This window comes from Rhea pennata, chromosome 5, assembly GCF_028389875.1.
Source record: "Rhea pennata isolate bPtePen1 chromosome 5, bPtePen1.pri, whole genome shotgun sequence".
In the NCBI taxonomy this organism is placed as follows: domain Eukaryota; kingdom Metazoa; phylum Chordata; class Aves; order Rheiformes; family Rheidae; genus Rhea; species Rhea pennata.
In genome coordinates this window covers 56,606,992-56,632,395 of record NC_084667.1, presented here as the reverse complement: position 1 = coordinate 56,632,395, position 25,404 = coordinate 56,606,992, and the positions used below count along the sequence as shown (strand labels likewise).

The 25,404-nt window shown below is 44.4% G+C and overlaps 1 protein-coding gene across 2 annotated transcripts in view; it reads left to right on the top strand.

Moving 5' to 3' along the window:
- The window catches only part of CCDC85C (coiled-coil domain containing 85C), a 115,578-nt gene that overhangs the window by 50,599 nt on the left and 39,575 nt on the right, over positions 1–25,404 (top strand). For both annotated transcript variants that reach the window (XM_062576814.1, XM_062576813.1), the window contains exon 2: positions 18,637–18,713. In XM_062576814.1, the coding sequence (XP_062432798.1) occupies positions 18,637–18,713 (77 nt within the window). The remainder of the gene's footprint in view (positions 1–18,636; positions 18,714–25,404) is intronic.

Sequence of the window (25,404 nt, the reverse complement as noted above, 5' to 3'; positions counted from 1 at the left end):
CAGAAGGAAATTAAGGTGTGAATGGCCTGCCGGAGCACAAAGCCAGGACACAGTTGTAAATACCTCAGGAGGATACTTTCCCAACTCTGTGTGCAGCCACCATGCACAGTGAGACTGTGTCTGGTCATTTTTCTGTTCCTATGGGTTGTTTGCAAACAAAAGGTGACCTGTTGTTTTTCTTTGATTTCCTGTAACAAGGCTTCTCTTCACCCAAGTAAGCAAACACAATCCTGTCAATGATCTGAAATGTCAGAAGATGTTCCCTAACCTGCTGGAAAGATGCTATCTGCTAAACCAATGGTGGTGCTGCTAATTGATTTCACAAAGAAACATCAATTTCTTCTGTTCAGTTCTCTACAGTGAATTGGCTGTTGTTGGTCTGAGCCTGTGTTTAGCCTTTTTGTCACTAAAGACATTGTAATGCTTATGGAATTAGTGATTACATAAGCTGGCTGTCTCTGAGTGCGCTTTACTGTGGTGTAATGCTCATTTAGAGTAAGGTAAGAGCAAGCAGCAAAGCAGAGGACATGGAAAAAAATATAGATTTGTAGTTGAGAGACTTATTAGAACTTAACACACTGTGCAGGAAAACCCGGATTTAGGAGTTTTCACGTATTCTCTCTAGCTCCGTAGATTAGAATGGAACCGTGGGAAAGCTGCCAGGGCTTTAAGATAAATCCATGCTTTGTAAATCCTTTCATCTGACTGGCGGATTCATACAATTGAGTATTACCCGGTTTATTATTGTTAGTTGATTAAATTCCTGTTGGTCAACACAAATAGTACTGTTCAGGCTGTGCGTTCATGTGATGGAAATTGGCATTGCAAAGTGATCCTTGAGAAAGAGAGGGGCAACCTGTCATTTAAAACAGTGTCCAGAATATGTTTGTGGAATAGAGCGGGGGAAAAAACAAATCCCTCTGTACAAGCGGCGTCCCAGGTGTCTCTCCCGCGACCGCAGAGCCTGCACCCGCTTGGAGGGAGTGCGAGGGCTGGGCCCTGTGCCCCACTGCCAGCGTGGGCAAAGAGCCTCATGAGGGGACGTGATATCCAAGCGAATGTATTTGAAGGTAGGAAAGGCATTGTATGGAGTGGACCAAGCATGTGTAATTAGGATTAATGGGATAAAGTTATGTGGAGGAGAAAGTTGTCAGGAAATGTCTCTTCAAGGTGAAAGCTGTTGGGCTGCGGCATAGTTTCTCAAGAGAAGTAATGGACACTTACTCGGGTCATGTTAAAATGAGGACATGAGAAAAGTCTCTTCTTGGGGAGGAGATGGCCTACATCAGAGGTTCTAGGGAGGTTTTGGGAGGCGTGACAAGCTTCCTGCAGGAACAGTGCATTCCTGGGAGTGAGTGAGGAGGTCAAGAGTGGGACTCGGACCTCTCTGCACAGCAGGGTCTTTAGCTGAGTTTTGTGCTTGGGCAGCTGGGAGCTGCTGTCTCTACAGAAGAGATACTAATGAGCTGGTAGCAGGGGCTTGTTTTTGTGAGGCAGGGCTGTGGCAGGGCTTGAAATGGTACCCCCAAAATTTGGCACACTTGCACTTTCTAACTACTGCCTGGCTTGCAAGGAGGAAGGAGTCTGTAGGATATATCTCTCAAGAGTGGGAGGTAGACAAAATGGCAAGCAAAAAACTTCAGGGATCTGGATGCTAGGTGACCTGAAACATCTCTAAATTTTCATGAATTACATTAGTTTGAATGTCCATGCATTTTCCTTCCATATCCCTGTGCCTCAGCCAGAGTAATCTGCTTTTTCTTCAGGTGTAATGACTTGTATCCCATTGGAAAACTCAATGAGGATGCAGTGTGCACCTCTTAGAAAATGAGCCCACGTGGTTATTGCAAAGGATTCCTGTGCTTACTAGTCCTTTTTCTTCTATGTAACAAAGTACTATTTTGTAGAAATAAGATTATCCTCTCTCCCTTTGCTAGTTCTCACGTAGTCCTGAGACGTGGGCCACAAGGAGCTGCAGATGACCTTCCACAATGAACAGTCAGGAGGAGCCTGGGACACCATGTGGGAATTAGGTGGTTGAGAAGGAAGATGTTTGATTTTTAGTGTCTTCTCGCGTATCCCTCCCCTTTGCCCTGCTGCACTGTGGTATGTGTAGCTAGAAATCTGGGCTGTTTTTGCTGACTAATGGACACGAGGGACACAGCAGGAAGGCACAGGAGCAAACTGGCTGTCCATGTTCACGTGCCAAACAGCTGCTGCTGAGAGCCCCCTCTTCAAAGCAGTCCACATGCAGAAATGGAGCCTGCAGACTTTTTGTGTACGTAAGTCAGGGCTGAGAGTGAGCTACTGAAGTGCAGAGAAGTGCATGTTAACCAGTCTTTCAGGGAGCGGTCAGCTGCCAGTCCAAAGTGCCTAAGTAAGGGGTAATAAACCTGTTAATAAATAACAGAAAGTTGGCTGCACTGCGTGTTTTTAATATCTGAATGCATCCCTAGGGAAACCTGATAAAGGTTTGTACTGTCCTTTTACAAATCAAGTATTTGTTTAGCTTACGGGATCAGAAAGTCTCTTCTGATCCCCTGGTCGGTGAATCCTTGCAGGATTGATTTTATTATCCCTGACTGACAAATGCCTGGGCTCTCCTTGAGTGTCCCAGGCAAGGTGACTACACAGTTCTCTATAGGAGCATGTTGTCCTCTAATTACAAGGGGACTCGGCCTCACTGTGAGATGCCACTCCTGCACATTTCCCTGTTGGGGGGCGGTTAGGGAGCACCCTCTCAACAGATTCATTGCTGGGAGGGACTCATTTTCTACGGTACTTTCTAAAAATCCCGGATGAGCATTGCAACCTCGGTGATAGCAAATCGCAGAGATGTCAAGGAGATCTATTTTGTAAGTGACTTGCCTTTTCTAACTGATTTACCCTATTTTTATGTAATAGTGTTGTTGTATTAATTTATTTTTAACCACTTCTATTTGCATTTGTCTCATTATAAAAATGCAGCCTAGGGACACATTTTAAACTGTTCCTCCATCTTGCTTCTGCTGCCTTTCAGCATCACGCTATTAGGAAATGCTTTTTGTCCGGTCCTTCTTTCCGGGCATTAAAAGTAGATATACATTGTTCAGATTCTTAAACTACACCAAGCATCATTCTGTCTAAGTATCAGGAATCTGTTATGCTTAGTTTTGGGTCATAGCATATTTTTGGCTGGCTTAGCACCATTCCAGCTGGCCCTAACAAACCATCCAGCAGTTCAGCATAGGCAAAACATTACACTTGACAGCCCTTTTCCTGTTCAATTTCCTTTTGCAAACTCCTCCAGCAGGGCTGCAGGTGCAGGGGGGAGGCGAGGACTTCAGGTAGGAAGTGCTTTCCCAGAACAGAATATCCCTCCACACTCATATAAGAAAGGAGCCAGCAGTTTCTGCTCCATCTTTGTAATTTGATGGCACAGAGGGGCTTCTCTGTGGCCCAGTTACTGTTCTTTGTTGAATTGTTTTTACATGAAAGCTGGCAGAAACAGGATTTATGCCTTCTTCCAGCTTGATAGCAAAGGACTGTGCAGTGAAATTACTGTACATACGTTGTAGTTTTTATGTGTGCCTGTTTTTTCTGTCTGAACTGGGTCCTCAGAGGTGTTTGGAAGAAACACACCTTCCTCCCACGGTCGTGCTGCCATTGGAATGTGTTTATCGAAAGTGAGTTAAATTACTAGGCAATTGGAGCAGATAATGTTTAACCACAGAGTGGGGTAGGAGAGTGTGAGGCTGTGCTGGTGCAAGGTGGGCAGGAGAACAAGAAAAGAATCACCTTACAAAACACCAGAAATGAGAACTTTGATTTTCTCACGGCCTGTTGCCCTTGCCCCTGCCTGCCTGGACACTTCAGGCTTTTGCACACCACTGTTTCTTCTGCATCTCACCTCCGTGGTATGCTAGGGCAAGTGGCCAAGTGCATTTCTTTTTCTATTTGTTTTTGTCCTTGCTGACTTGCTGACTTCATCACGTGTTGCAAAATGCATCTGAACTACAACTTCAAGCCTCTGTGCTGTGAGAGCCTTCTCCACCCCAGCCTGCGGCTGGGGGCCCAGCTCTGTGCTCTGCACTGCAGCAGAGAGTCACTTCCCCACTGGGACCCCCAAGAAGTATGGGTTGGTGAGAGACACTGGTCAATCAAACCAGCAAAATACGTGCCAGATCCATAGTCAGCGTATGGTGAACGCTGGGGGCTGTGTAGGTGTCCATGCTAGCTGATAGGAGCCAGTGGTGCTACGGCAGCAGTAATGGTTTCTTCCTGCAGTGTAGCCAGGCTCCGTGTCCTTAGCCATAGATGTTTTTGCATCTTCAACACAGGCACGCGTGATCCCCCAGCTCCAGGAGAGCTCGATGTGGAGGGATTTAGATGTTCCCTGGTGATTGCCCTAAGCCTCAGGCTTGTGACTATTTTAGGCTTTCTCTCTTTCTCTCTGAGGTTCTGACCAGAAATTTCATGCTGAGCTAAAAATTGCATGAAAAGGGATGTATTTCCATTAAAAATACTCTTTTTGACATGGCAGCATTTCCCTATGAAAAACTATTCTACCTAAAAATTCCCAGCGAGCTCCCAAGGAGCGTGGTAAGAGTGGGTAACACCATGAAGCCAAGCGTCTTTCTGGTCAGCGCGGACCGCAGTGCTAGGCTGCCGGTTCCGGGTGTTGTAAGGAGGGAGGCTGAGCGGGTCTCCGCCGGCCTCGGCCGCCGCGCGAGCGAGGCGAAGCTCGGCCGGCCCCTGAAACGGCGGCTGCGCCCTGCAGCTCCCGTTGCTCTCGTTCCGCGTCTGTCTTTAGTTAGCTGCCCCAGCGGTTTGCACCGTCCCCGCTTTCTTCGCTTCTCTCCCTCTGCCTCTCTGCCCCGCTCGCGCTGCCAGCTCCTCGAGCCGGGTCCGGCAGCCCGCGTCGCTGGCGTGCTGAGCGGGGGGATGAAAAAAATTCCTGCGCGCTCGGAGGCTGCGCTGCCCATTCAGAGGGCGGTGGGCTCTCCAGGGCCCCCGGACAGACGGGCTTTGATCTGGCTCCAGCCTTTTCCCACCGAGGCATCGCTTTTGAATGGGTTTCTGCTCCCAGCGTCGCCGTGCGGCAGACAAAGAAGGGCACGGGAAGGGGTGGGGGAGGGCTGTTTACCCTCATCGGGAATGGTCGAGTGGCCCGAGTCAATAGAGCCTATTTTTCATTAACCTGATCATTAGTTTTTCTCACTACCAATTAAATTTTTCCTCTCGGTGCTGAGGAGAGCATCATTTGCATCTGAGAGTTTTTTTTTTTTTTTTTTTTTTCTTCTTTTTATAGTAGGGGGCTCCCTGCACATCGCGGGGTTATTTGAGGCGTGGAAATTAAAGTTTAATTTCTCTCTGGACCGGGCGGAAGAGGATTTTTGAGCTGTAATCGTGGCGCGGCTCGGATTCCTGCGGGCTGAGGAGCGCGTTGCAGAGGCGGGTCTCCATTGTGTCGGGCGGCTGATTATGCAGCCCGCTCCCGGGCTCCCTGCGCTTATTGTCCGGAGGAATCTTCCCAAGCAGAGAGGGGAGCCGATTTACGATCAGAAACGCATTCGCTCTGGCCTGCAAAATGTTGTTTACTGAGAAAGACCAATGCTCTTGCAACTAGTTAAGATTTTCTGGCATTACCCTTTTAACAAAAATATATCACTTTATCTGATAATCTGCTCTCCCCTCTGCAGGTTGCTTATCAAGTAGTTTTGTAAACTCAGGAAAGCCCAGTTGGTGAACTGCCTTGTGCTATCAGTTTTTGAGCTGAATTCCTTTGAAAGCAGTGGCAATTTCTGCATAAAACCTACCAGACGTTTGTATGTACAATGTTGAGTATAAGAATTACAGCCATTTGAAAGCTGGCAGTGCTTCTTACCTAGAAGCTCATGTTTAATCTGTGGAGGAGAAAATCTTCAAGGATTCAAACAAACCTAAAATTTCAAAGAAAACTTACTCACAATTATTCTGTTTCACCAGGCTTTGCGGTAACCTGACATGTTTTGCACAAACTTCTGAACCTCTGCGGTTAGAGACTTGTTACAAAAATGAAGGAACTTCAGCAATGGTCTTGTCAAATATGATTGAACTTTTACAACTTCAGCGAGCCCCCAAATCTTTCAAGGACCAGATCAAATCTGCATGCGTTTGTGTGCGTTCAGATCTGGGGGCAAAAATTTTATACGACTTTGGCCAGTGTGACGTGTTTTAAGAGAAAAATACCAAATTGTAATTCCTTCCTTCGTTACTGCGGGACCACTTTTTGCTGTGCGATGTAATGGGAATAACGCAGAAAGGCGGCCAGGGAGCAGATTTGGTGGTCTGATTGCATTGTTTTCAGTGGATTTTTAAGTGGTAACTGACAGGGCATTTGGGCGTGTGAATGTTCAGAGCAACCTGTTCAACAGAGCAGAGTGCAGCAGAGTGACAAAAGACTTTGGACTCTGCTTCCTTTTATTGCTGTTTTGGTTTCAGTGGTGCAAACTGAGAGTTTTGGGGCTTCTGGCTATTACTTTTTATGTTATTTTGGGGAAGGCTCCCTTATTATGGGAGTTTCTGGACTACTAAAGTAGTTCCAGGTTGTCCTGGCCTTCATTCCCCACGTACTGTTTTCAGGCTAGCACCTTTGTGCTTTCCTTAGACTTGTAGGCATGGACAGGGCTGTCTCCTTGCCCTGCTCCAAAGCCCTTCCTTGTCACAGAGCCTATGAAGCTTGACAGCATTTTGGCTCTTAGTGCTGCTGAGATCTGTTTCCTAACCAACACAGTTTTCTGGCACTCTCTGACTTGTCTATATTCATTGCGTCCCTCTTTTTTTTAAGCTCTTTTGGCTAAAGGCTGTAGGTTATTGCTATGCTCATACTGAGCCTCGTGCTGTTTCGGCTTTCCATGATTTAAGGCTACTAATTTCTGTGAAAAAGCTGACATCAATAGCTCTTAAAGATGAGAACTGTCTTTTTGGGGGATGCTGACTGAAATCACTGATACTGTTTGAAACAGCCAATTGATTTCAGTACAACCTTTCTCTTGCAAACACCCTATTAGTATCCCGAGTCATAGCCCATATCATACTTTTTCCAGTATGCTCTTGTCAGCTCTCCTTTCACCTTTTTTGTGAGCCACTGTGCAGTTAGGTGAGAATGTCAGCAGAAGAAAAAACAAAATGTACAAATGATTTCAGGTTACTGAATTTAACATGCCAATCAAAGTGTTTTCACTTTTGGTCTTAAATAATTAGGGTGCTTGGTTTCGGAAATTTAAGTGAATTAGCAGCAGATTTTCTCATGTGCTATATGTACAGGAATAGTCATGGAAAATAGAACTGAAGGGCTCTGGAGGTCACCTAGCTCATCCCTTTGCCTGAAGGCAGACTCAACTCTACTTAAACTACTCCTGACAAATGTTTGCCTAACCTGTTCTTAAAAACCTTCATCAATGGCGATTCCACAGCCTCCCAAGGCAATCTGTTCCAGTGCTTAACTATCCCTGCTGTTAGCCTGCTTTTCCCAAGTGGACATGGAGAGCAATTGATTCGCTTCATCTTTTGAACAGTCATTTTCATCTACATATTCGAACCTGTTAATATGTCTATCCTCAGTCTTTTTTTCTCCAGACTAAACAGTCTGGATTCTTTGAACTATCTTGATAGACTATGCTTTCCACACTCTGATGCTCGTTATTTCTCTCCTCTGAATTCGTTGCAACTAGTTCGTGTGAGTCTTCAAGCATGATGCCTAAAACTGGACACAGATTCCTATTCAAGGTTTTTAAAACCACTGAATAAAGGAGGAGTTTTTTTGCCTGTTTACATATGGAACTCTTGTTTCTGCATCCCAGCTGGATCCCACGTACTGCTTTTGCCACCGTATGACATTGATTCCTGTCTAGTTTACAAACTGCAGTAGTCCTCAAGATCCTTTTCCACAGAACTGCTCTACGTGAGGGTCCTGGGATGCTGCCGCAGAATTTTAGATCCAACTGCAGGGTGGCTTTGAGATGGTACCTTGGCTGTGTGTTGGGCTCTGCCGTTAGTTTTTGGCAGCAGCACCAAAGTCCAGTGAGAAAGCTTGTAATTTGGAGGTGGAAGGGAGGAATTAAATAACTGGATTGGTATAGGTGAAAATGAGTATAAAGTCTGTCTCTTAGTTTTAGTGATTTTCCTCTTAGCAATATTGAGAGGCTGCAGCATCCACTTAGATGCCCCCCAAAGGAGGGTGCAGGGCAAAGCAAGCTACTCTTTCCAAAGCATTCACACCACTGCAAATGTTTTGAGTGGTTTGTAGCCAGTAGAAAGCCCCTAATCGGCTTCGGGGCTTTTTTTAACTGGGTCATGTGACCATGTTACCAAGATTAAAGTAGCACGAGGAAGGAAAAGAGGCTTAAACAGCTGAGGGTGCCTGGTAGGTCATTTTAACCTTTTCATAATCATTAAAGCTGCAGAATCCCATTAGCTGTGAGGGACTTGCCATTCTGCTCCCCGACCGAGCACTGTTGACCCAACTTTCTATTCATCTCTGTCTTCCTCCGGGGAAGACTTGGCACAGATGGCTCTTGGGTCCAGCCTTCGAGGGAAGGGTCCAGATACTCCTTGTTGTGCAACAGTGATGTTCATCAGACCAATAAGGAGCAACACATGGGTCTACCAAAGGCAGGGGATTTAGCTCTCTCTGTCTAAAACTAGGCACTCATGGAAGGTCCTGCTTAGGCCATACTGGGGTAGCTCAGCACTTGCTCATCTGTAGCAATAGTAGAGAGGTACAGGATAAGGAAGATTATGATGATCGCCTAATTCACTGCTTTGGCACCGTTCAGCAGGCTGGGGCTTTACTCTGCTGGAACTGGAGGTAACTGAGGAGCCTGCACCACTGCCATATCTCTCAGACATGGGAAACAAGGTGGAGCTAAGTCAGCTAGAGGCATGAGATAGTCAAAAGGTGTCCTTCCTGTTTGCTGGTGTTGCTCATCTTTTCCTCACTTCAAGGTTTTTGTTAGCACAGCATCACATCCAGTAGTCAGTTTGATCTTCCCCTGCCTTTCCAGCTGCAGCATTTTTTGTAGTCTCTGTTCTTATTAACCAGTAAGCAATGATGAAGAAATGCTGGTACCACACTGTGTCTCAAAGAGAGCATCACTCTGAGCTCCACCTGCAATTGGAACATTGTCCTACTTTCTCTATAATTGTCCTTTTGTTGTTTGGATGGTCCTTTGTCAGGCAAATCTTTGTGGTTAGACAGAAAATGGCTTCTTAAAGAGGCAAAGCAAAACCTGAAATCTAGCCACTGTCTGTGAGCTGTGATAGGTGCTGCACATGTTAGAGTACCTGTAATTTGTCCAGTGAGCTGTCCTACTCCTTCTGAAAAGCACCAGGCTTTTGTATGCCCAGTGGAAGAACTCTGCGTTTGATGTAATCAGCTTTCCTCTCTTACGTGCACACTGAGTCGAGGTTCTCTCACTGTGCGTACACTGGACATTAATATTTCTATCACTGTGTTTGCTTATTAAGTCCTAATTGCATTCTGTCCACTTGTGTTTGAAAGCCCAGTCTGAGGATGAACCTCAAAAAAAAAAAAAAAAAAGATCATGCTGCTTGTTCTCAGAGTGTTGTCCACAGGCTTTAAAACACAACAGGTAAAACAAACACAAATCTTTTGGTAGGTTGTTTACCCTCAAAATCTCTGGAGGACAGAAGGAAAGATTTCCCCGGAAACCTGGATAAACAGTAATGACTCTGCTACTGATGGTTGAACTGGTCTGTCCTGCGGCAATAGGAATGGATAGAATATTTTGCTGAACAGTTTGGATTCAAGGTGTCGTTTTTTTCCTATGGAAATATAGTTAAGCAAGGAAAAGTAAGACTGAGAAAAAGAATAATGTATCAGCAAAAGCTAGTTAAAAAAAATCAACTCCCCCAGACCTTATCGATGCGGTATCATTAAGGTGCAGTCCTTGTGGCGTTGCTGGAAGGGGTGGGAGAGAAGAGAGGATCCCTTTATGTCCCCGTTGTAAACTGCAGATCCTCCCATGGCTGTCTCTTCCTAAACTGCAGCTCTCCCTAGCCTTCCTTTAATGGCCAAGGACTGTCAGGTGCTACCTCTCGTAGCGTTGGTTGAGAGAGAGGCAGCTGGAGAAGGCCTCACGTGGGTCAGTGCAAACACCCACCGTTTCCTAGGCTGAGCAGCAGCTTCTCGCGTTGTGTGGGGAGAGCATTTTAGCCGCCCAGTGAAGATGTCCTCTCGTGCCAGCAGGTTCGCGAGAAGTGCTGTGGAAAGCCCTCAAGAGCTGTCAGCAGAACAGGCTCTTGTTGCTCGCTGCTGGAGGCAAAATGCACAGACAAAGCTGTGTCTCTGCTGCGGTGGTCTGAGGAGCAGGGAGTCAGAAGTCGCGTTGTGGTGTGTGGGACCCTTCAACAGCACTGAGTCTGTAGTGCTAGCTTCTGACTAGACAGGGGTCACGAGATAGGGCGGTGTGTTACCAGTGTTGCTGCTCTTTTCCCCTGCTCTGTGTCACATTCTCTTTGCTGGTTTTTGTTTCCCCCTTCCCATTAAGCAGGACTTACGGGTTAAATGGGTTAGACATACATGGACACAAGTGATCTCGTGTGGTTTGTGCTTTGCTAGGCAGTGATAGGACGATTGCCCTCCTGAAGATTAGGATCATGACGTAAAGGTCACCCAAGCGAAAAAGGAGAAATGGGTAGCCGCTTTTCAGATGACATGAGACTGCTCTCTCCTGGCTACACTGTAATACCCACGCACACACATGCACACACTCTTCCTTTCCTATCAGCTGCTTCCTAATGGAGTCCTGATAAGATATCAGGAGCTCTTGAGCTCCTGTTGACAGTCATAGTGGGCAGATGTTCTGCTATGCTCGAAGATGATATCGTTGCTGGAAGCCATAGTAGTGAACAGCAAAAGCCAAAGTCAGGAGAGACTTTATCAAGCATTTACAGACTGACTTGAGGTTGCTAAGCTCTTAGACAGGCCTAATGAACTGGAACTGAGTTGGGAATGTGCAGTCTTGAAAAACTTCAGAGCTGGTAGTTAAGAGACTTGCTTGGAAATGTTAATTAAATAGCTCCAGTGGCATATGTCCCATCCTGCTGGAGCAATGTTTTGGAACAGCACAGCTTTCTTGTCAGTACATAACCGCTGCCTTGTGATATTTAAAAAAATGCGTATCAGTCTGAGACTCAACTTTTTGTTATTTGTGATTGCATTGTAGATTACATATAGGACTCTTGTTTCTCCATCCCAGCTTGATCCCACGTACTGCTTTTGCCACCGTATGACATTGATTCCTGTCTAGTTTACAAACTGCAGTAGTCCTCAAGATCCTTTTCCACAGAACTGCTCTACGTGAGGGTCCTGGGATGCTGCCGCAGAATTTTAGATCCAACTGCAGGGTGGCTTTGAGATGGTACCTTGGCTGTGCATTGGGCCAAGTCACTTCTCTGTTGTTTTAAACTGTGTTTTAATACCTATTCTATATCTAATCCATCACCTCCACCTTAAAAATACTTGACTGGATCTTATCAGTCTTACTCAGACAAACGTTGTATTATGGATGGCTTTGGATGTTACATAGGGGTCTTTTATTATTTAATTTGGTCTAAGGCAGTGTCCATTCATAAAATATCTATTGTAGTGCCTCGAGTATGAAAATATTTGTGATTTGGCCTCTCTTTTATTTCTGTGAGTGCAGACTGGCAGGCTGCAGGAGGCTGTAATGCTGTGCTCATGGCTAATGTGATGGTAGAACAAATTGGTATAGGTTGCTTACAGAATATCTTATAAAGCTGAAAAAGGTGGAGGCTTTTGTCTGCCATGTACCTTTTGCTGTGTATTCCCTTGTTACCTCCCCAGTGAGGTTGCTCCCAAGCTCCTGCAAGAAAGACATGGGGGCTGGAGTTAGCAAACTGTGGTGTTCGGGACTTGAGAAAGGAGAAGAGGGTCTAGGTCAGTGGGCTGCTTCACCTCACTGCCAGGCTATGCCATTTGGCCCTGACATGCATTTTGTCTGTAAATTTACCCTCCCACCCACTCACATACTTTCTCAGCTGAATTTAGAGATATTTTTAGTGGGAGCTAGCTCGAGCAGAGTGTAGGTGTCCCTTTTGCTGAGGCTGGAAAGCAGCCCTTGGTTGGGGGGGTGGGGGCATGGACTGAATCACTTAGACATTGGAGCATCCTCAGGGTACCAGAAGGAGAGATTCCACCCCCGGGTCCACGAGGCGAGTCACCAAGAAGCTCAGCACACAGATGCAAGGAACCAAGCAACGAGCCCCCAGCGAGCTGGTCATGGAGGGGAGCACCTGTAAAACCTGAGTAACTCAGCAATGGCTCTGCAGTGTGTCTGCCCACACCTGAGGTAGGCGAGCCAGTGTGCCAACAGCCTGTGTTAACCTGATACGGAGAATTGTCTTGCACACCAATATGAAACAGTGCGGCAGGAATGGGGTTTGCTGAAAAACACAGAAATGTAGTGTTGACTAGGAAAAAGCAATGTTATGGGTTTGTCCGACTCTCAGAAAGTTTTCCTTTAATGACAAAATATATGAAAAGATGCGAGTTTCATCTGCTTCCTAGCTGCTCTGAAAGAACCCCACCACCTTAATAAATCAACTTCTTTACAAGACATAACTGCTGGCCCATTTTTCAGCCTGCTTGTCTGTGTCAAGAAGCAAGACCAGCAGAGCAATAATAATCTGAAATATTGTGCTGAAGAAACAAAATGTGATATCAAAACTGCCGACAAACAGTGAAATGTTTCACTGTTTCACTGAGTGCAGGTTAAGGTCTTTTTATGAGACCCTCATTGATGGAAGAGGAGGAACCAAAAATGTCAGCATCCCATCAAACAAAGGAAAATAAGGCAGCTGGCCACAAGGTGTTAATTGTGGCAGGACATAATTTCTTCCAGTGTCTTGTCTGCTTTGGTTCGATCTGGGATAATTCCTGTAGAGTAGTTATTCTTTATGAGGGGAGGAATGGTCTTGTTTGCAGGACACTGACAAAGAAAGTGTAGCTGCTCTTGACTGTGTTAAATCGTGCTTGCAAAAGCATGCTCATGAGGAAAAAACGTGGTGGGAGGCAGATCGGCTCCGACCCTCAATCCAAGTCGTGGACGCGTGTGGAGGGCTGGGAGAGTGAGGCAGCCCCGTGGCTCAGGCTGTGGGAGGCTGAGGAGCAGGGGCACCTCGTCCAGGACCTGCCACACAGTATCCCGCTGGGGACTATGCAACCCCTGTTTGCAGCAGACACCAAAAAGACAAACTGGTACACAGGGGAATACGGTGGGAAAGGACTAATTCACCTCTGTTAGCTCATCTCTGTGCTTATGCTGGAATATTTTCCCATCACATACTGTCCGCACTAGGTGTGGGGACTAATTCACCATGACTGAATCAAGTGGGAATCAGCAGGCTCCTGACAGCTTCCTCTTCTTGTGAACAGCTGTATTAACCTTTTGTATTTCTGCTGTGAATTGATCTGCCTACAGGAATTGTGTTTTTACTTATATCCGTTTAAGTGCTGAAGTAAGGAAGACCTCATTAGGAAAAGGCCTTCGATGTTGGTTATCTCAATCATGTTGCTACAAAGCATAGCTCTGCTCCGCATGCTCTTGGTTTTGAAAAACTGCATACAAGGAAATACAACCATTTCTTTCGTTACCAACAAAATGAATGTATAATGGATCTTATTTACCTATCAGACAGGTCCCTTTGAAATCTCAGATGAGGATTAGAAAGGTTCCAGTGTCTCCAAGTGTCATTTAAAATGACATTGTTCAGTGCTCCACAGGCTGAGAGATTGTTTTGATTGTTAAAACAGTTTCTAATTTATGTTTTAAAAAAGCATCAAGAGCCAGGCACTTCCCTGCTCCCTCAAAGGCCATTTAGTTAAAACAAGGTAGAGTGATTTGTCTTGCCTCAATTTAGCTGTAATGAGTATTAAGTGGTTTATCTATGTGGAGAAAAGTTACTCAGCTAGATTACATCAAAGTTGAATTACACCCGATTCCAGATGGAGTATATTTTTTAAGATAGTAAATCTTCAGGAGGGTAGGTAATAACGGTAATGCTCCTTCACAGGTTGGAATGCAACTCTTTTTCCTCTCACGGAGATAATGTTAGGAACTACATCCAATTAGTTTTTCAAAGGCTTTATAAAGAAATAGGACTTCAGATTTTACAGCTCTGCAAACAATTTAGCTTGAAGCATTTAAATTGTACAAGTGAGTGATGGCTAATTACAACACTCACTTCTTCAGTTTTTATTAGTCGTGCTGTTACATCTGATCGTTGCCTTGCTGAGCTGGCTGTCCGCTTGCGTTGTTGCTGGGGCCAGGCATGTGGAGGCAACATAGAGGGGGCCTCAGCCCTCCCAGCACATGCTTGCCGGGAGACAGGCTACCAGGGCAGGAAAGCATCCATGCTTCATCCTACTCAAGCAGAAGCGTTTTCTTTCATTTTAACCACAAATGGAAGTAGCCCTGTGGATGGAGACAGTTGGGTTATGGTAGCTGCTTGAAAAGACTTTTTGCTGCTGGAAGGTGCTCCAAGCGTGATGACGAGCTAGCGCCGAGTTTGACATGTGTAATGGGAAGGGTGGGAGGCGCAACATTTTGAGGGGAAATTCCTTCCATTTGGTGCCATCTGGCCCTGTAAGACAAATGCTGCTCATGCAGTGTTTTTCTGAGGCTCCTAGGAGCAACCTGAAGAGCATGTTTGCCTGAGGGTCATCCTGGGAGGGACTGAGTTCCTGCCTGGCCCAAATACCTGCCAAAAAGCATATCCCACTGTGTCCTTAGCCACTCTCCTGGTCTGCCTCTGTGATACTATACCCTTCTCTTCAGCATGCTGCGCTTCCACTTAGCCTATTGAGTTAGCTGTCTGCCAAGGGCAGAATAATGTATGAGACCTTTGTCAATACCTACCGAGGTAGGGGTACATGGATTTGAAGTCAGTGCCATGTTGCTATATTGGCTGACGGTCTGGCCTAGGGTGTGCTGTTGGTATGCCGTAATGCTCAGGATCTGGAGAGCCTCTCACACCACAGAGAAGAATGTGGTTTTGGAGTGAAGGTTAAGCATTCTTCATGACTGAAGGCAGACTTTGATAAGGTGATGGAGATCATTTGTTTAATTTCTAATGAATGCGACGAGGGGGTCTGAGCCATCCACATTCCTGCTCAGTACCGTCTCCTGGGTGGGTCACCCAGGCCTTTCTTCCAGCCACAGCTTTAGGGGAGGCAGGGGAGGAGGAAAATTCACTGATAAGAGGAAGGTCAGAGGCAGAAAAATGTTGGGAATGTGTTTCTTGATCTAATGTGGGAGAGCCTCAGCCTAGGGCTTTGCCACTCAGTCCTGGAGTGTTACTGCCTGCTGTCACAAGAGTTATGGGATCTTTCAAACCTGAGATCAAGATGCAAACTGCTCATCTGGCACCTACCTCCTCCCAGACAGCTCCAGAAGATGGTGGTGATTCGTCTCTGAGGGTGTAGTGAGGATGCTGACAGCTCTGAACAGTGTTTCTCAGGCTTTGCCTGAGATGGAGCACTTTCAGCTGGCAAAATTTGTTCGCTTTCTCTTTTTCTCTTCTCTCATGTGTTATGTTGCTATGGGGTGTTCTCTGGCTGAGGTCAGATGTGGGATGTGGTTCGGGGTTGAACAGTGCTGTTTGAAGAACTCCAGCAGATCTCAGAAAAGGCATTGTGGCTGGAGTAGGCCATGGTGTGCCCTGGCTCCTGGAGAGACAGAGGTTGCCCTCAGGATGTGCCGAAGGAATACTCTTTCTTTTACACGGGGCATAAAAACAAAGCGAGGAAATACATAATTTTCTCCTCATTTCTTTCTTTCTTGGGGCAGTCATGCTTTCTATTTCACAAGGTAGTGTGATGGCTCATGCCTGGTACCACGTAAGCAGTGTGAAGGGACAGGACCATTGAGAGCTTGGAGCTCTATGTGGAGCAGAGCCCCTGCCACTGGGAAACAGGCTGGGTTTGCTAACAGGCAAAGGCTTACTAATGCTGTGGTTGCAGTGGAGCCCATGTGTGACCTGGCAACACATACGGATCTTCGTTAGCTTTATGTAGTGTTTTTTGTGCTTTTTCATGTATGCATAGCTGTGTAATTAATGCATGGACAGACTGTCTTCAGTTCAGTGGCATATCTCTTGATTTCCAGGCAGACATAGATAAAGCCTGTCCTTTGATGGCAATTTGAATCCTTCATTGAAGCTACTCTGATTGCCCTGAAACTTTGAGATAAAACCCAGGAACCAGTGTGTCTGGATCATTTGATTCATTGTTTGTAGGCACTCCCCTCCATGCTGCACTAGGAGCGTGCTGTTACCCTGTGTAGCTGCCAGGCGGATGGAGGGACAACCTTATGCAGCCGACTCTACAGGTGGAGGCGCTTTCCATAGCAGAGCAGTGGAAAAGATGAAGTCAGTGGATGTCTTCAGACTGATCTGGAGACTCTTCTGGGAACTGTATTTAGCCAAATGGATATTACTAGACTGAATTTAGGGGTAAGTCAATAATGTAGTGGCCTGGGATGCAGACGAGGTCAGACTAAATGATCCATGGTCCTCCCAGCTTTGTCTTTAAGACTCTGAAATTCCCCTGTTACCGGGATGGAGGAGAGATTCATTACTAATTCAGCAAGTTGTTTAAGCCTACGCTGAAATCTTGCTGACTTAAGCATAGATCTTCTGTAGCATTCTGCTCTATGCATTTTTATATGCATGACAAAATTCATGACATTGTTGGCATGAAGTCTCAGCTGGGAAGGTGCTATGGATTGATCATATAACTTACTGCTTTTGCCTTCTTTTCCTCTGCTCCACAGACTTCTCCCATGTTTGAGTTGTTGTGGACGGACAGAGTTTGTGATCTCTGCAGCTGGAGATGATACTGTTGTGAACCTTATGACCACTTAAACTGTTCACGGAACTTACATAGTTTCCTACAGCATCTCCTTATCCTTTCTTATGAGGATTTATTTGGATTTACTGGTTTTGCAGAAAGCACAATCAAAACAAAAATAGTGCATGTGTTTCATTTGCAGTGTTTGTCCTTCAGATGGGCATTTGACTCTAATATGTCCTGCTGTTCCTTTATGTGCAACTTGGCACTTGTCTATAGTAGCACTTTTTTTTGGGGCATATTCCAATTTTTGTCTTGAATGGTGAAAGCACTAGAAGTGGTTAGCTGTAGCTTGCATGCTAGCTCTTCTGCAGAACTGCCCAAAGACTATCCAAGGAACAGAAGTCAGGGTTGTGCTGAGGGTGTTTGGCAGGTGCTGGCAAAGGGAATGATAAGCTGTTTAGCACAGTGCCAACTTAAACCTTCCAAGTAATGCATATATGCATATGTGCATGTGATTGTGTGTGTGTGTGAAAACTTAGCTAACGTTGTCTGCTAACCATAATGGGCTAATCCTGACCGATGCTGGGTATCAGCAATGCACACTGGTGTGAATGCTTGGTTTCAGTGTGAAGTCCTGTGGTTGAATAATGGCTTTGCAGCCATTCCATAATAAATAAAATGCAGTAAAATGTAACTCCATTATATGAAGTGCTTTTGGCAGTGCAGAAGTTGCTCAGGTTTTTTCATATGCTTTAGCTGCAAAGCTTCTTCTTCTCCCCCTCGTGAAACAATTCACAGAGTCCACTACCAAAACTGCAAGTGGAAAAGACATTTTAAAAACATACTGATGGATGGAAGGAGCTATTGCAAACCGTTAAACTATGATGAAGATGGTTAAAAGGTTTTCCCAGGTTCCTTTTAATTTCTTCCTTGTGACATTTGCAAATGTGTTGCTTCAAAGCATATTTCGAAACAAAATCCAGATGTTTTGGACAGTGATGAGCCACCCACAGAGCGCTCTGGCAGGATATCTTCTCTACTAGGTCTCCCTATCTGGTGTTGCTATCTTATTGCAGTGGTAAACTGGCCGTTAAATTACTTCAAGTTGAATATTATCATTTTATGTGAGGTCATACTGTATTTTATTGCCCCAGTATTTTGCTGTCTAGTGTTGCATACTTCCTCTAGAAAAAAAGCAGGTCTCATTGATAGGTGGTTGTGTTGTAATACGTCAGTCTGTGTGTGTGCTTCAGCTTCGTGGTCTGTCTGTGTACTTCATTCCCTCTTTCGTGGTGGTGGGAGTTCTGACCGTGACCTCTTTGTAGAACCATGCTTAGCTCTAGGAGTTTGTCAGCTGTGTTTGAAAGTGAAGGGGAGAGGGTAGTTTATTTGAACCTAAAAGGAAATATCTTCTGTTGTTGAGTATTTTGCTGTGTTTTAGGTGAATATGAATGTCTTTCAAGCTTCAGAAACTACTTTAATAAAAAAAAAAAAAAAGGAACAGAACATTGCAACTTCACCTTCCTTTTCTCTTCCCCCCCCCCACCTGACTGAGTAGGGCTGGTATGAATTCATAGAAAATACTGCTGCTACTGAATTTCAGCTCCTTAGTGCAAAAGCTTTTGGCAGAATCCCCTCCCCACCCTTTAGATTTGAATTTGTAGTAATTAGCTCTTTCCCTATCTCCTCTTCCGCAGAGTGGCAAAATGTATCGCTGTCTGACAGTACTAATCTATAAAACATGAAGCTTAAACATATTTTTTCTCTTTTTCCTAAAGATTCGTCTTCCAACTATATCAGGCAACTTGAAACAAAAGTGAAACTGCTGGAGGATGACAACAAGCTTCTCTCTCAGGTAGGTTTTTTTTTGTCTTTTGTCAAATAGATATTAATGTGGCCTTAGGCTCTGTTCCCCTATTTCCACATAGTGTGTCTTTCTGCCCACTTGAATTCACTAGGGCTTCAGTGGACTTCTCGAGAGGGTGAGAGCACAACGGGCCTTCATGTCAAACGCTGCTGATGGAACTGGGCTGTGTTTTCTTACACACTTCTTAGAGTAATGCTGCCTCAAAATTGCATGTAGAAAAAAATAAACAGTCAACTCCCTGTTAGGGTCCATGTTCATGTGTGTTTGGGAGCGAGGCAAAGATGGAAATGTGCATGGATGTGCACAAAGGATGGGTGCTGCTGTTGCTGAAGTGGTGAGCCAAAAAATGTCTGCTCCTGGGGGGCAGGAGCTGGAGGGAGGAGGGCTTGTGCCCGCAGAAGGAGACATGTACAGAGGAGCGAGGGTGTGTGCAGTGTGTCTGCATCCATGTGTCTGTGCACAACTCCTTGGTGAGCAGCTGCTGTTGCTCAGTGAGGGTGGTACAGTCCAACGCTGCCTGTGTCCTTGCTCTAGGATTTTGTCTTGCTTGCCCATTTGCATTTTCTTTCATGTTGTCGAATGATGAGACTGTAGTAAAGGGACAGCCTTGGGAATAGTTTTGTGCAGTGCTGGCTCCTAGATTTTATTTGTGATCTTGCTTAAAACAGAACAGACCTTTTCAAAACTGACACTTTTTGCTTGCATCTGTCCTTCAAAGTCTGCTCTACGTGCCACTGGGCTTTTGATCATTTATTGTGCTTACCTATCTATATACAGGAATGTCAAATGGTGGGTAAGAAAGCAACCATTCTGTCTGGTATATCCTCAGGATCCCACATAAAACAAAGTGCTTGCTGTAAACAGGGGCAGCTTTGCTGAAATCAATGAAACTCCATCCATTTAAACCATCAGAAGAGCTACCCTTTCTCTTGTTCTTTGTGTCTTTTCACTATTATACTGTTCTTTCTCCCTGGCATTTTTAACTTTCTCTTTATCTGAACTTTGATTCTTGCTTCAAGTGCTGAGTTTCAGAATCATTTTGTTACAAGTTCTTTCCAGCAATAAGAGTGAGAGTAAAACAATTCCTAAATTCTTAAAAAAAAAAAAAAAAAAAAAAACACGCACTTTTTTCCCGAAATTATATTATGCTATTCTTTTCATTTCACTGAGTCTGAAAATAGAGTTGTCCAGTATCACTTCTTGTTTCTTCTGTTTTATTTCTAAAGCATTCCTTTAAAAAAGTAAAATGGATGAGAAGGCTATATGCTTACTGGACTTTCAATAAAATAATTTGTTAAACCTTTCTTTTAACTGAACTCCACCTTCTGACCCAACTGGGAGCTTTTTAAAAATTACCCCAAGTTTTGAGTGGGCTTGTTAAGTCATCAAACAGAACTCATAGAACACCAAAGAGTTAAAACCCCCAAAAGGCGCTCAACTCAAACAGCTACCAAGTGGCGTCAAGTATTAATCAATTCCTAATTTAATTTTAACTCTCTCTCTTTTTCTCCCAGCCCATAAATTAGCTGGTGGCAGTTTAAACCTCGAGACGGTTTCATTGGAAATATTGATAAACAGATGGGCTCTGCTGCGCAGGGTGGCCAGTTGCTAGGAGACTCGCATGGATTTGGGAACCGGCTCCCTGCTCAATATGCCCTTGGCCTGACTTCGTCCTGCCGTTTGCGAGCCATGTAGCAGCGAGTGCTTTGCTCGCTTGGGTCTGCCTCTACGAGGTGGAAAAAGTGATCGGTAATTCATGGGTGAAAAGTAGGCAGACTAAAAAGATGCCCAGACACATTGCAGTCATTAGCATGAGGCTTCCAGGTAAAGGCCAGTTTTTCTTAGTGTACATAAGCCTTGTGCAGGGCTGGAGCTGAAGACACCATCCTCCTTTTCAATGTGTTTGTCTCTGAGTTAGCAAAATACAAGAAAAAACCCAACCCTTCAAGTCCTGCTCTTCCAGGGGTGGGTGGATGTCAGTCTCTGTTGCTACCAGCCCAGGCAGTCACTTGCTGGCTGATGAAGGTTGAAAAGTAAAGCTCTTAGCTGAAAACTTTGCTCGCTTCAGCTGGAGGAGAGGGAAATGATCATGATGCAGTCACTCTTTGCCAACATGGACAGTCTACCCTCAAATCGCCTGCTCAGGGTTCACCCTGGGGCAGGGAATTGGGCTCCTCATTGCCTGAAGCAGCCCTGCCTGTCGGACCTTCTGCCTTCATTTTGTCGCAGGTGAGGAGGCCATGCGTTTTCCTCAGAGCTCACAAACTGCTTTCAATTATCCACACTTTCCAGGTTGTGTTACTACAAAAGTTCAGATTCAGGAAGGAGAGAAATGATCCTAAAGTAGCTCTGTCCTCTGGAGAGGGTCAGCAACCTTCTTAGCAGCACTAGCCACTGACTCCAGGCAGATGCCGATGTTCTGTCAGTCCCTGTGTGATGTCTTAACGACTCTCCAAAAATACCAGAATCCAACCCACTTTCGATTGTGCTTATGAAGTGCCTTTTTTTTTTTACCAGAAGCACTTAGCTGTTTAGGCTAACACAAGAAATGCTGAAGCTGCCACTCTTTGGGTGCTAGGAGTACAGGCATCTCCTCCAGATTTGTGATCCTACAAACCTAGTTTTGGAAAGTTCCTCTTTTAACACTCAGTATAAAGCTTATCAAATTTAAGCTCGTTTTCTACTGGAGTCCACAATCTATAGCAAAAGATAGGAGCAAGATAAGGAAAATCTTTGTATGTACAGATACCAACATCTACGTACACTTTGTCCCTGGTACTTTCCTGAAAAAGTATAATCCACTTACTGCATTCTTTCTTACTTCATTTCATTGTAAAGTGTTTAGCTCTTACCATGTTTATGTCTGGAAGAGATGCTAGTCAAAAAGGATCCTAGATAACTTTCTACTGTTTTTTAAAGTTTCCAGGTAATCCTGGCAGCATGTACTCTACAATGCCAAACTTGCTTGTCAACACCAAAGTCACATTTTAACTCAGCTTGGCTTTCTCCCTGGGTGTATTGACATTGCAATAATATTTGCAGCCTAATGTCAAGAAGTTCTATCACCACAGTGCTGAGGAGCGATGAAACCTGACGTCCTAAGTAACAAACAGTGCCTGTGCATTAAGGGATTAACAAATCAGAGGTGGTTATGGAAGTCTTCCTGGCTTCTTTCCAAGTGCTAAACAGAGCTGAAATAGCGCTTCATCCCGAGAAACCTGAGAAGACTGGTGCTGCAAATGATACTGCAAGCTTTATAGGAGGATTTATATTACAGTGGCCAGTGACACAATGCCCCTTTGCTAGCTAGTGCATCCTGAGCAAGATTTGTTCCTGTATCTTTGTGTGTCTGGGATGTGAGGCTATGCTGAGACGTGATGAGTGCCCTTGTGCCACCTTCAGGCACAAAATTAAGTTAATGCAAGGCTCCTAAATGTGCACTTCTAAATGTGCATCCTGACATCTCCTTTTTCTTTGAGCACATTGAAACAAATGCTCAGTGGGAGAGGCAAGAGTGTGCCAGTCGTGCTGGGGCTGCTGCTTTGCGCTGTACATGCTGCCAGCAGGGCGAGTGTGCTGTGATTCGTGCTTCTCTTTTACTGGTGACTCATTTGAACAGATTAATGGAAAGAGCTTTTCCCTGTTGGATCAAGAGCTACCATCCCATGAGCCTCACTTTAGAGTGAGATGAAAGCAAATGGAGAAATGGATGTTATTTATGCCAGCCCTATATGGATTTTTTGGTTTTGCCTTCTTTTTCCTATTAGGATCATTTCTTTCCTTCCATACATCCACCTCAGCATAGTCTCCACTCACCAGAATTAGCATCTCTTTCCAGCATTAGGTTTGGAGATGCTGTAAGGCAAGCAGTTAGTGTAGAAACTGTTTATTTCCAGTTGGGAACTGAGCTCCTTTGGCCTTTCCTAACCTGTCAATAATCATTGCTGTTTGCATCCTCTCTTCTGAGGAGACACTGCTCCTGCTTTTATACCTTCCTTTGACTCAGATTTGTACTATATTGTTTTGCCAGCGTGGCAGTGTTATCTAGAAAGTCATGCTCTTGGATGACATCGCTGGGCTGGCAAAATCCCTGGTAGCAATTCTGACAAAACACAGCTTTTGTTGCCCTAGTTTGTATTGTTTTAGAGAGATGCTGTAAGCGATTGATGCTATCAAATAATGTCTGTCAGTGCATGCTTATCTATGCTAATAGGTTTCTATGGTGTAACCACATTGGCAAAGATGACACAGTGCAGATGGGACCTCACAGTCCTAGGGTTGACAGTGTCAGCCTCTCTCACAAGTGTAATTGGCTTTTGTCCTCTAAGCATATGACCAACTAAGGGCAGAGGCACACGCTGAGTTTCTGAGGAGAGACAGCAGCCTGAATTCTTGCAACCTCTCAGTAGTTGGCTGGTTTTTATGTAGCAAGGTGCAACGTAAATCCTTGGTTTGTTTCCAAATTCCTGTTACAGGAGAGGTGAAATCCAAATATGTTTCTGGTGTGTAGGCTTAATTGACAACTTTATTTTCTGAAGTTTTAGTCAAGGTGTAAAGAACACTAACGTAAGCTCTAAGGAATGTTGGGTGTTGGCTTTGGAGGGCTTTACAGGCATCACTTATAGTCTTAAATTCTCTGGGAAACAAGTACACTAAATTATACTGTACGCATTGATTTAATCCACCCCACATGATATGGAAGAAACGATGTTTTTTCTCTATACCATTGTGGAGAATGCACTGTCAAGTTGGGGTTAACCTTTCTTTTGCGATGAGATAACCAGAAGAGGGTACTTTCCATATTATTGGAATGTAACACCTGAGATGAGAGGTTGCATTTGCTTTCTCTTCCTCTGAGCTGAAAGTGTCTAAGTAAAAAGTAGACCCTTTAAGTCATCTCAGACTGCCCCTTTAACTATAAAGGAATATGTAGGAACACCCCTTTCTCTCAAAATTAGAGAAACCCATGTCTTCAGGAGTGCTTCAGGAGTTCCAAAAGCCATTTCTGGTTAGTTTTATTAATAATGCATACATTTCAGTGATAATATCAGTGACAAACTTCTGGCCATTGTTCACAATATTACACATTTTCAAATCTTTATGTATAATGGCAAGCATTAGACACGTTTAAATAAGGCTGAAGTTTAAAGGATTCATGGACTCATCACCTTCTTCTCACTTCTCGTATTAAAGTGCTGGGTATCATAGGCTGGCTGACAAGACTTCTTTTTTTTTGAAGTCTCTGCTAAGCCTAGTCTATTTTTCCCCTTCGGAACAGATGTACCAGAGGAATCGTGCTGCTCAGAGATGCCCAGAGCATGCTGCACACCTTTGGTTCAAAAAGCCTAGATTTGAGCGGAGCAGATGTGTTGAACAGGCAGCAAGATTCTGAGATAACAAAAAGTTTGACAATGAAATCATGATATATCTTTTAAGGAAATTTTCAGGGCCCCTTTTGGGGAGCAGAAAGATGAAGAATTCTTCTCTAGAGAGGGGACAGCCCTTGGGAGTTAACGGGAACATTTGAGTGTTCAGTTAAATCACCAAATACACTTCAGAGTTACCAGCACTTCACAACACTTCAGCATCTGCCTACTAGGTGATTGGGATTTCGAGTATCCCTACAAGATTTTTTTCATTAAACAAACAAACAAACAAACCACTTTGGAAACTGTGCTTATTCTTATTGGTATGCAAATTCTGATTTAAAAGGCCTTCTGGTAAAGCTGAAGCTATACAGATAGAAGAATGTTAGTAAAGAATATCTGTAAATGCTGCTATTAAGACAGAGCTGAGGTTTTCAAGTTAGGAGCTTCCTTATGGGTTCTTGGTGAGGTGATCTACAGACTGCTGAAAGTCATCTTACTGCAAACATGTGCTTGGCACAAACAGATACTCAACAGGCATTTGGTAGCATATTGCTCTAAAAATGAGAAAAAATGGACCCCTGGATTTAAGAGAGCCTGAGAATCTTTCATGTTGCAATGAACAAAGATGTAAATGCAGTTTAGCAGGGAGTTTGATCTTTCCTGAAAAAGGTAGGCTAGAGGAGAAAAAAAATTGCGCACAACGGGTTGGCTGGCTGCAAGACGGTTTGAGTGCAATTTCTTCTATTATTGTAATACTAGTCACTTCTGTGCCAAGTCAGCCATTAGCAGTTCCTGCTTGTGCATTTGCCTCTCAGCTCTCAGAGTTGATATCAGGTCTTAGCATTTGGGCCTTTGAATTGCAGCCCAGTAGTCCTGTTGTGCCAGGAGTGTCACATGCGTATACCACAAGTGGAACAAAATTACAAACCTGTCTTATTTCCCCGAAGTCTACCTATTGTTTGCATATGAGGAAGATAAATATAATTGCTTTAATTTAAAGCCTCATAATGGGAATAGAGTTTTTTTGTAACAGAGAGTGACTCAGGCAAGAAAGGTTTCCAATTCATTTCCATTTAAATTCAAAATACTGAAGAGGACATGCCCTAAGTTGCTATATTACTGTTGTTACACACCATTTAAATGTTTAGCTGCTTATCGACTTTAATTAAGCAAAACGAAGATGCATATTTGGGACCTCAGCCAGAGATTAATTTGAAGTTAGTGAGACTTTCTGCAGTATTCCATGGATTTTGCAGTATAGCTCACACTGAACCACATTTTCATGAGACTTCCTCTATTGCATTCTCCAA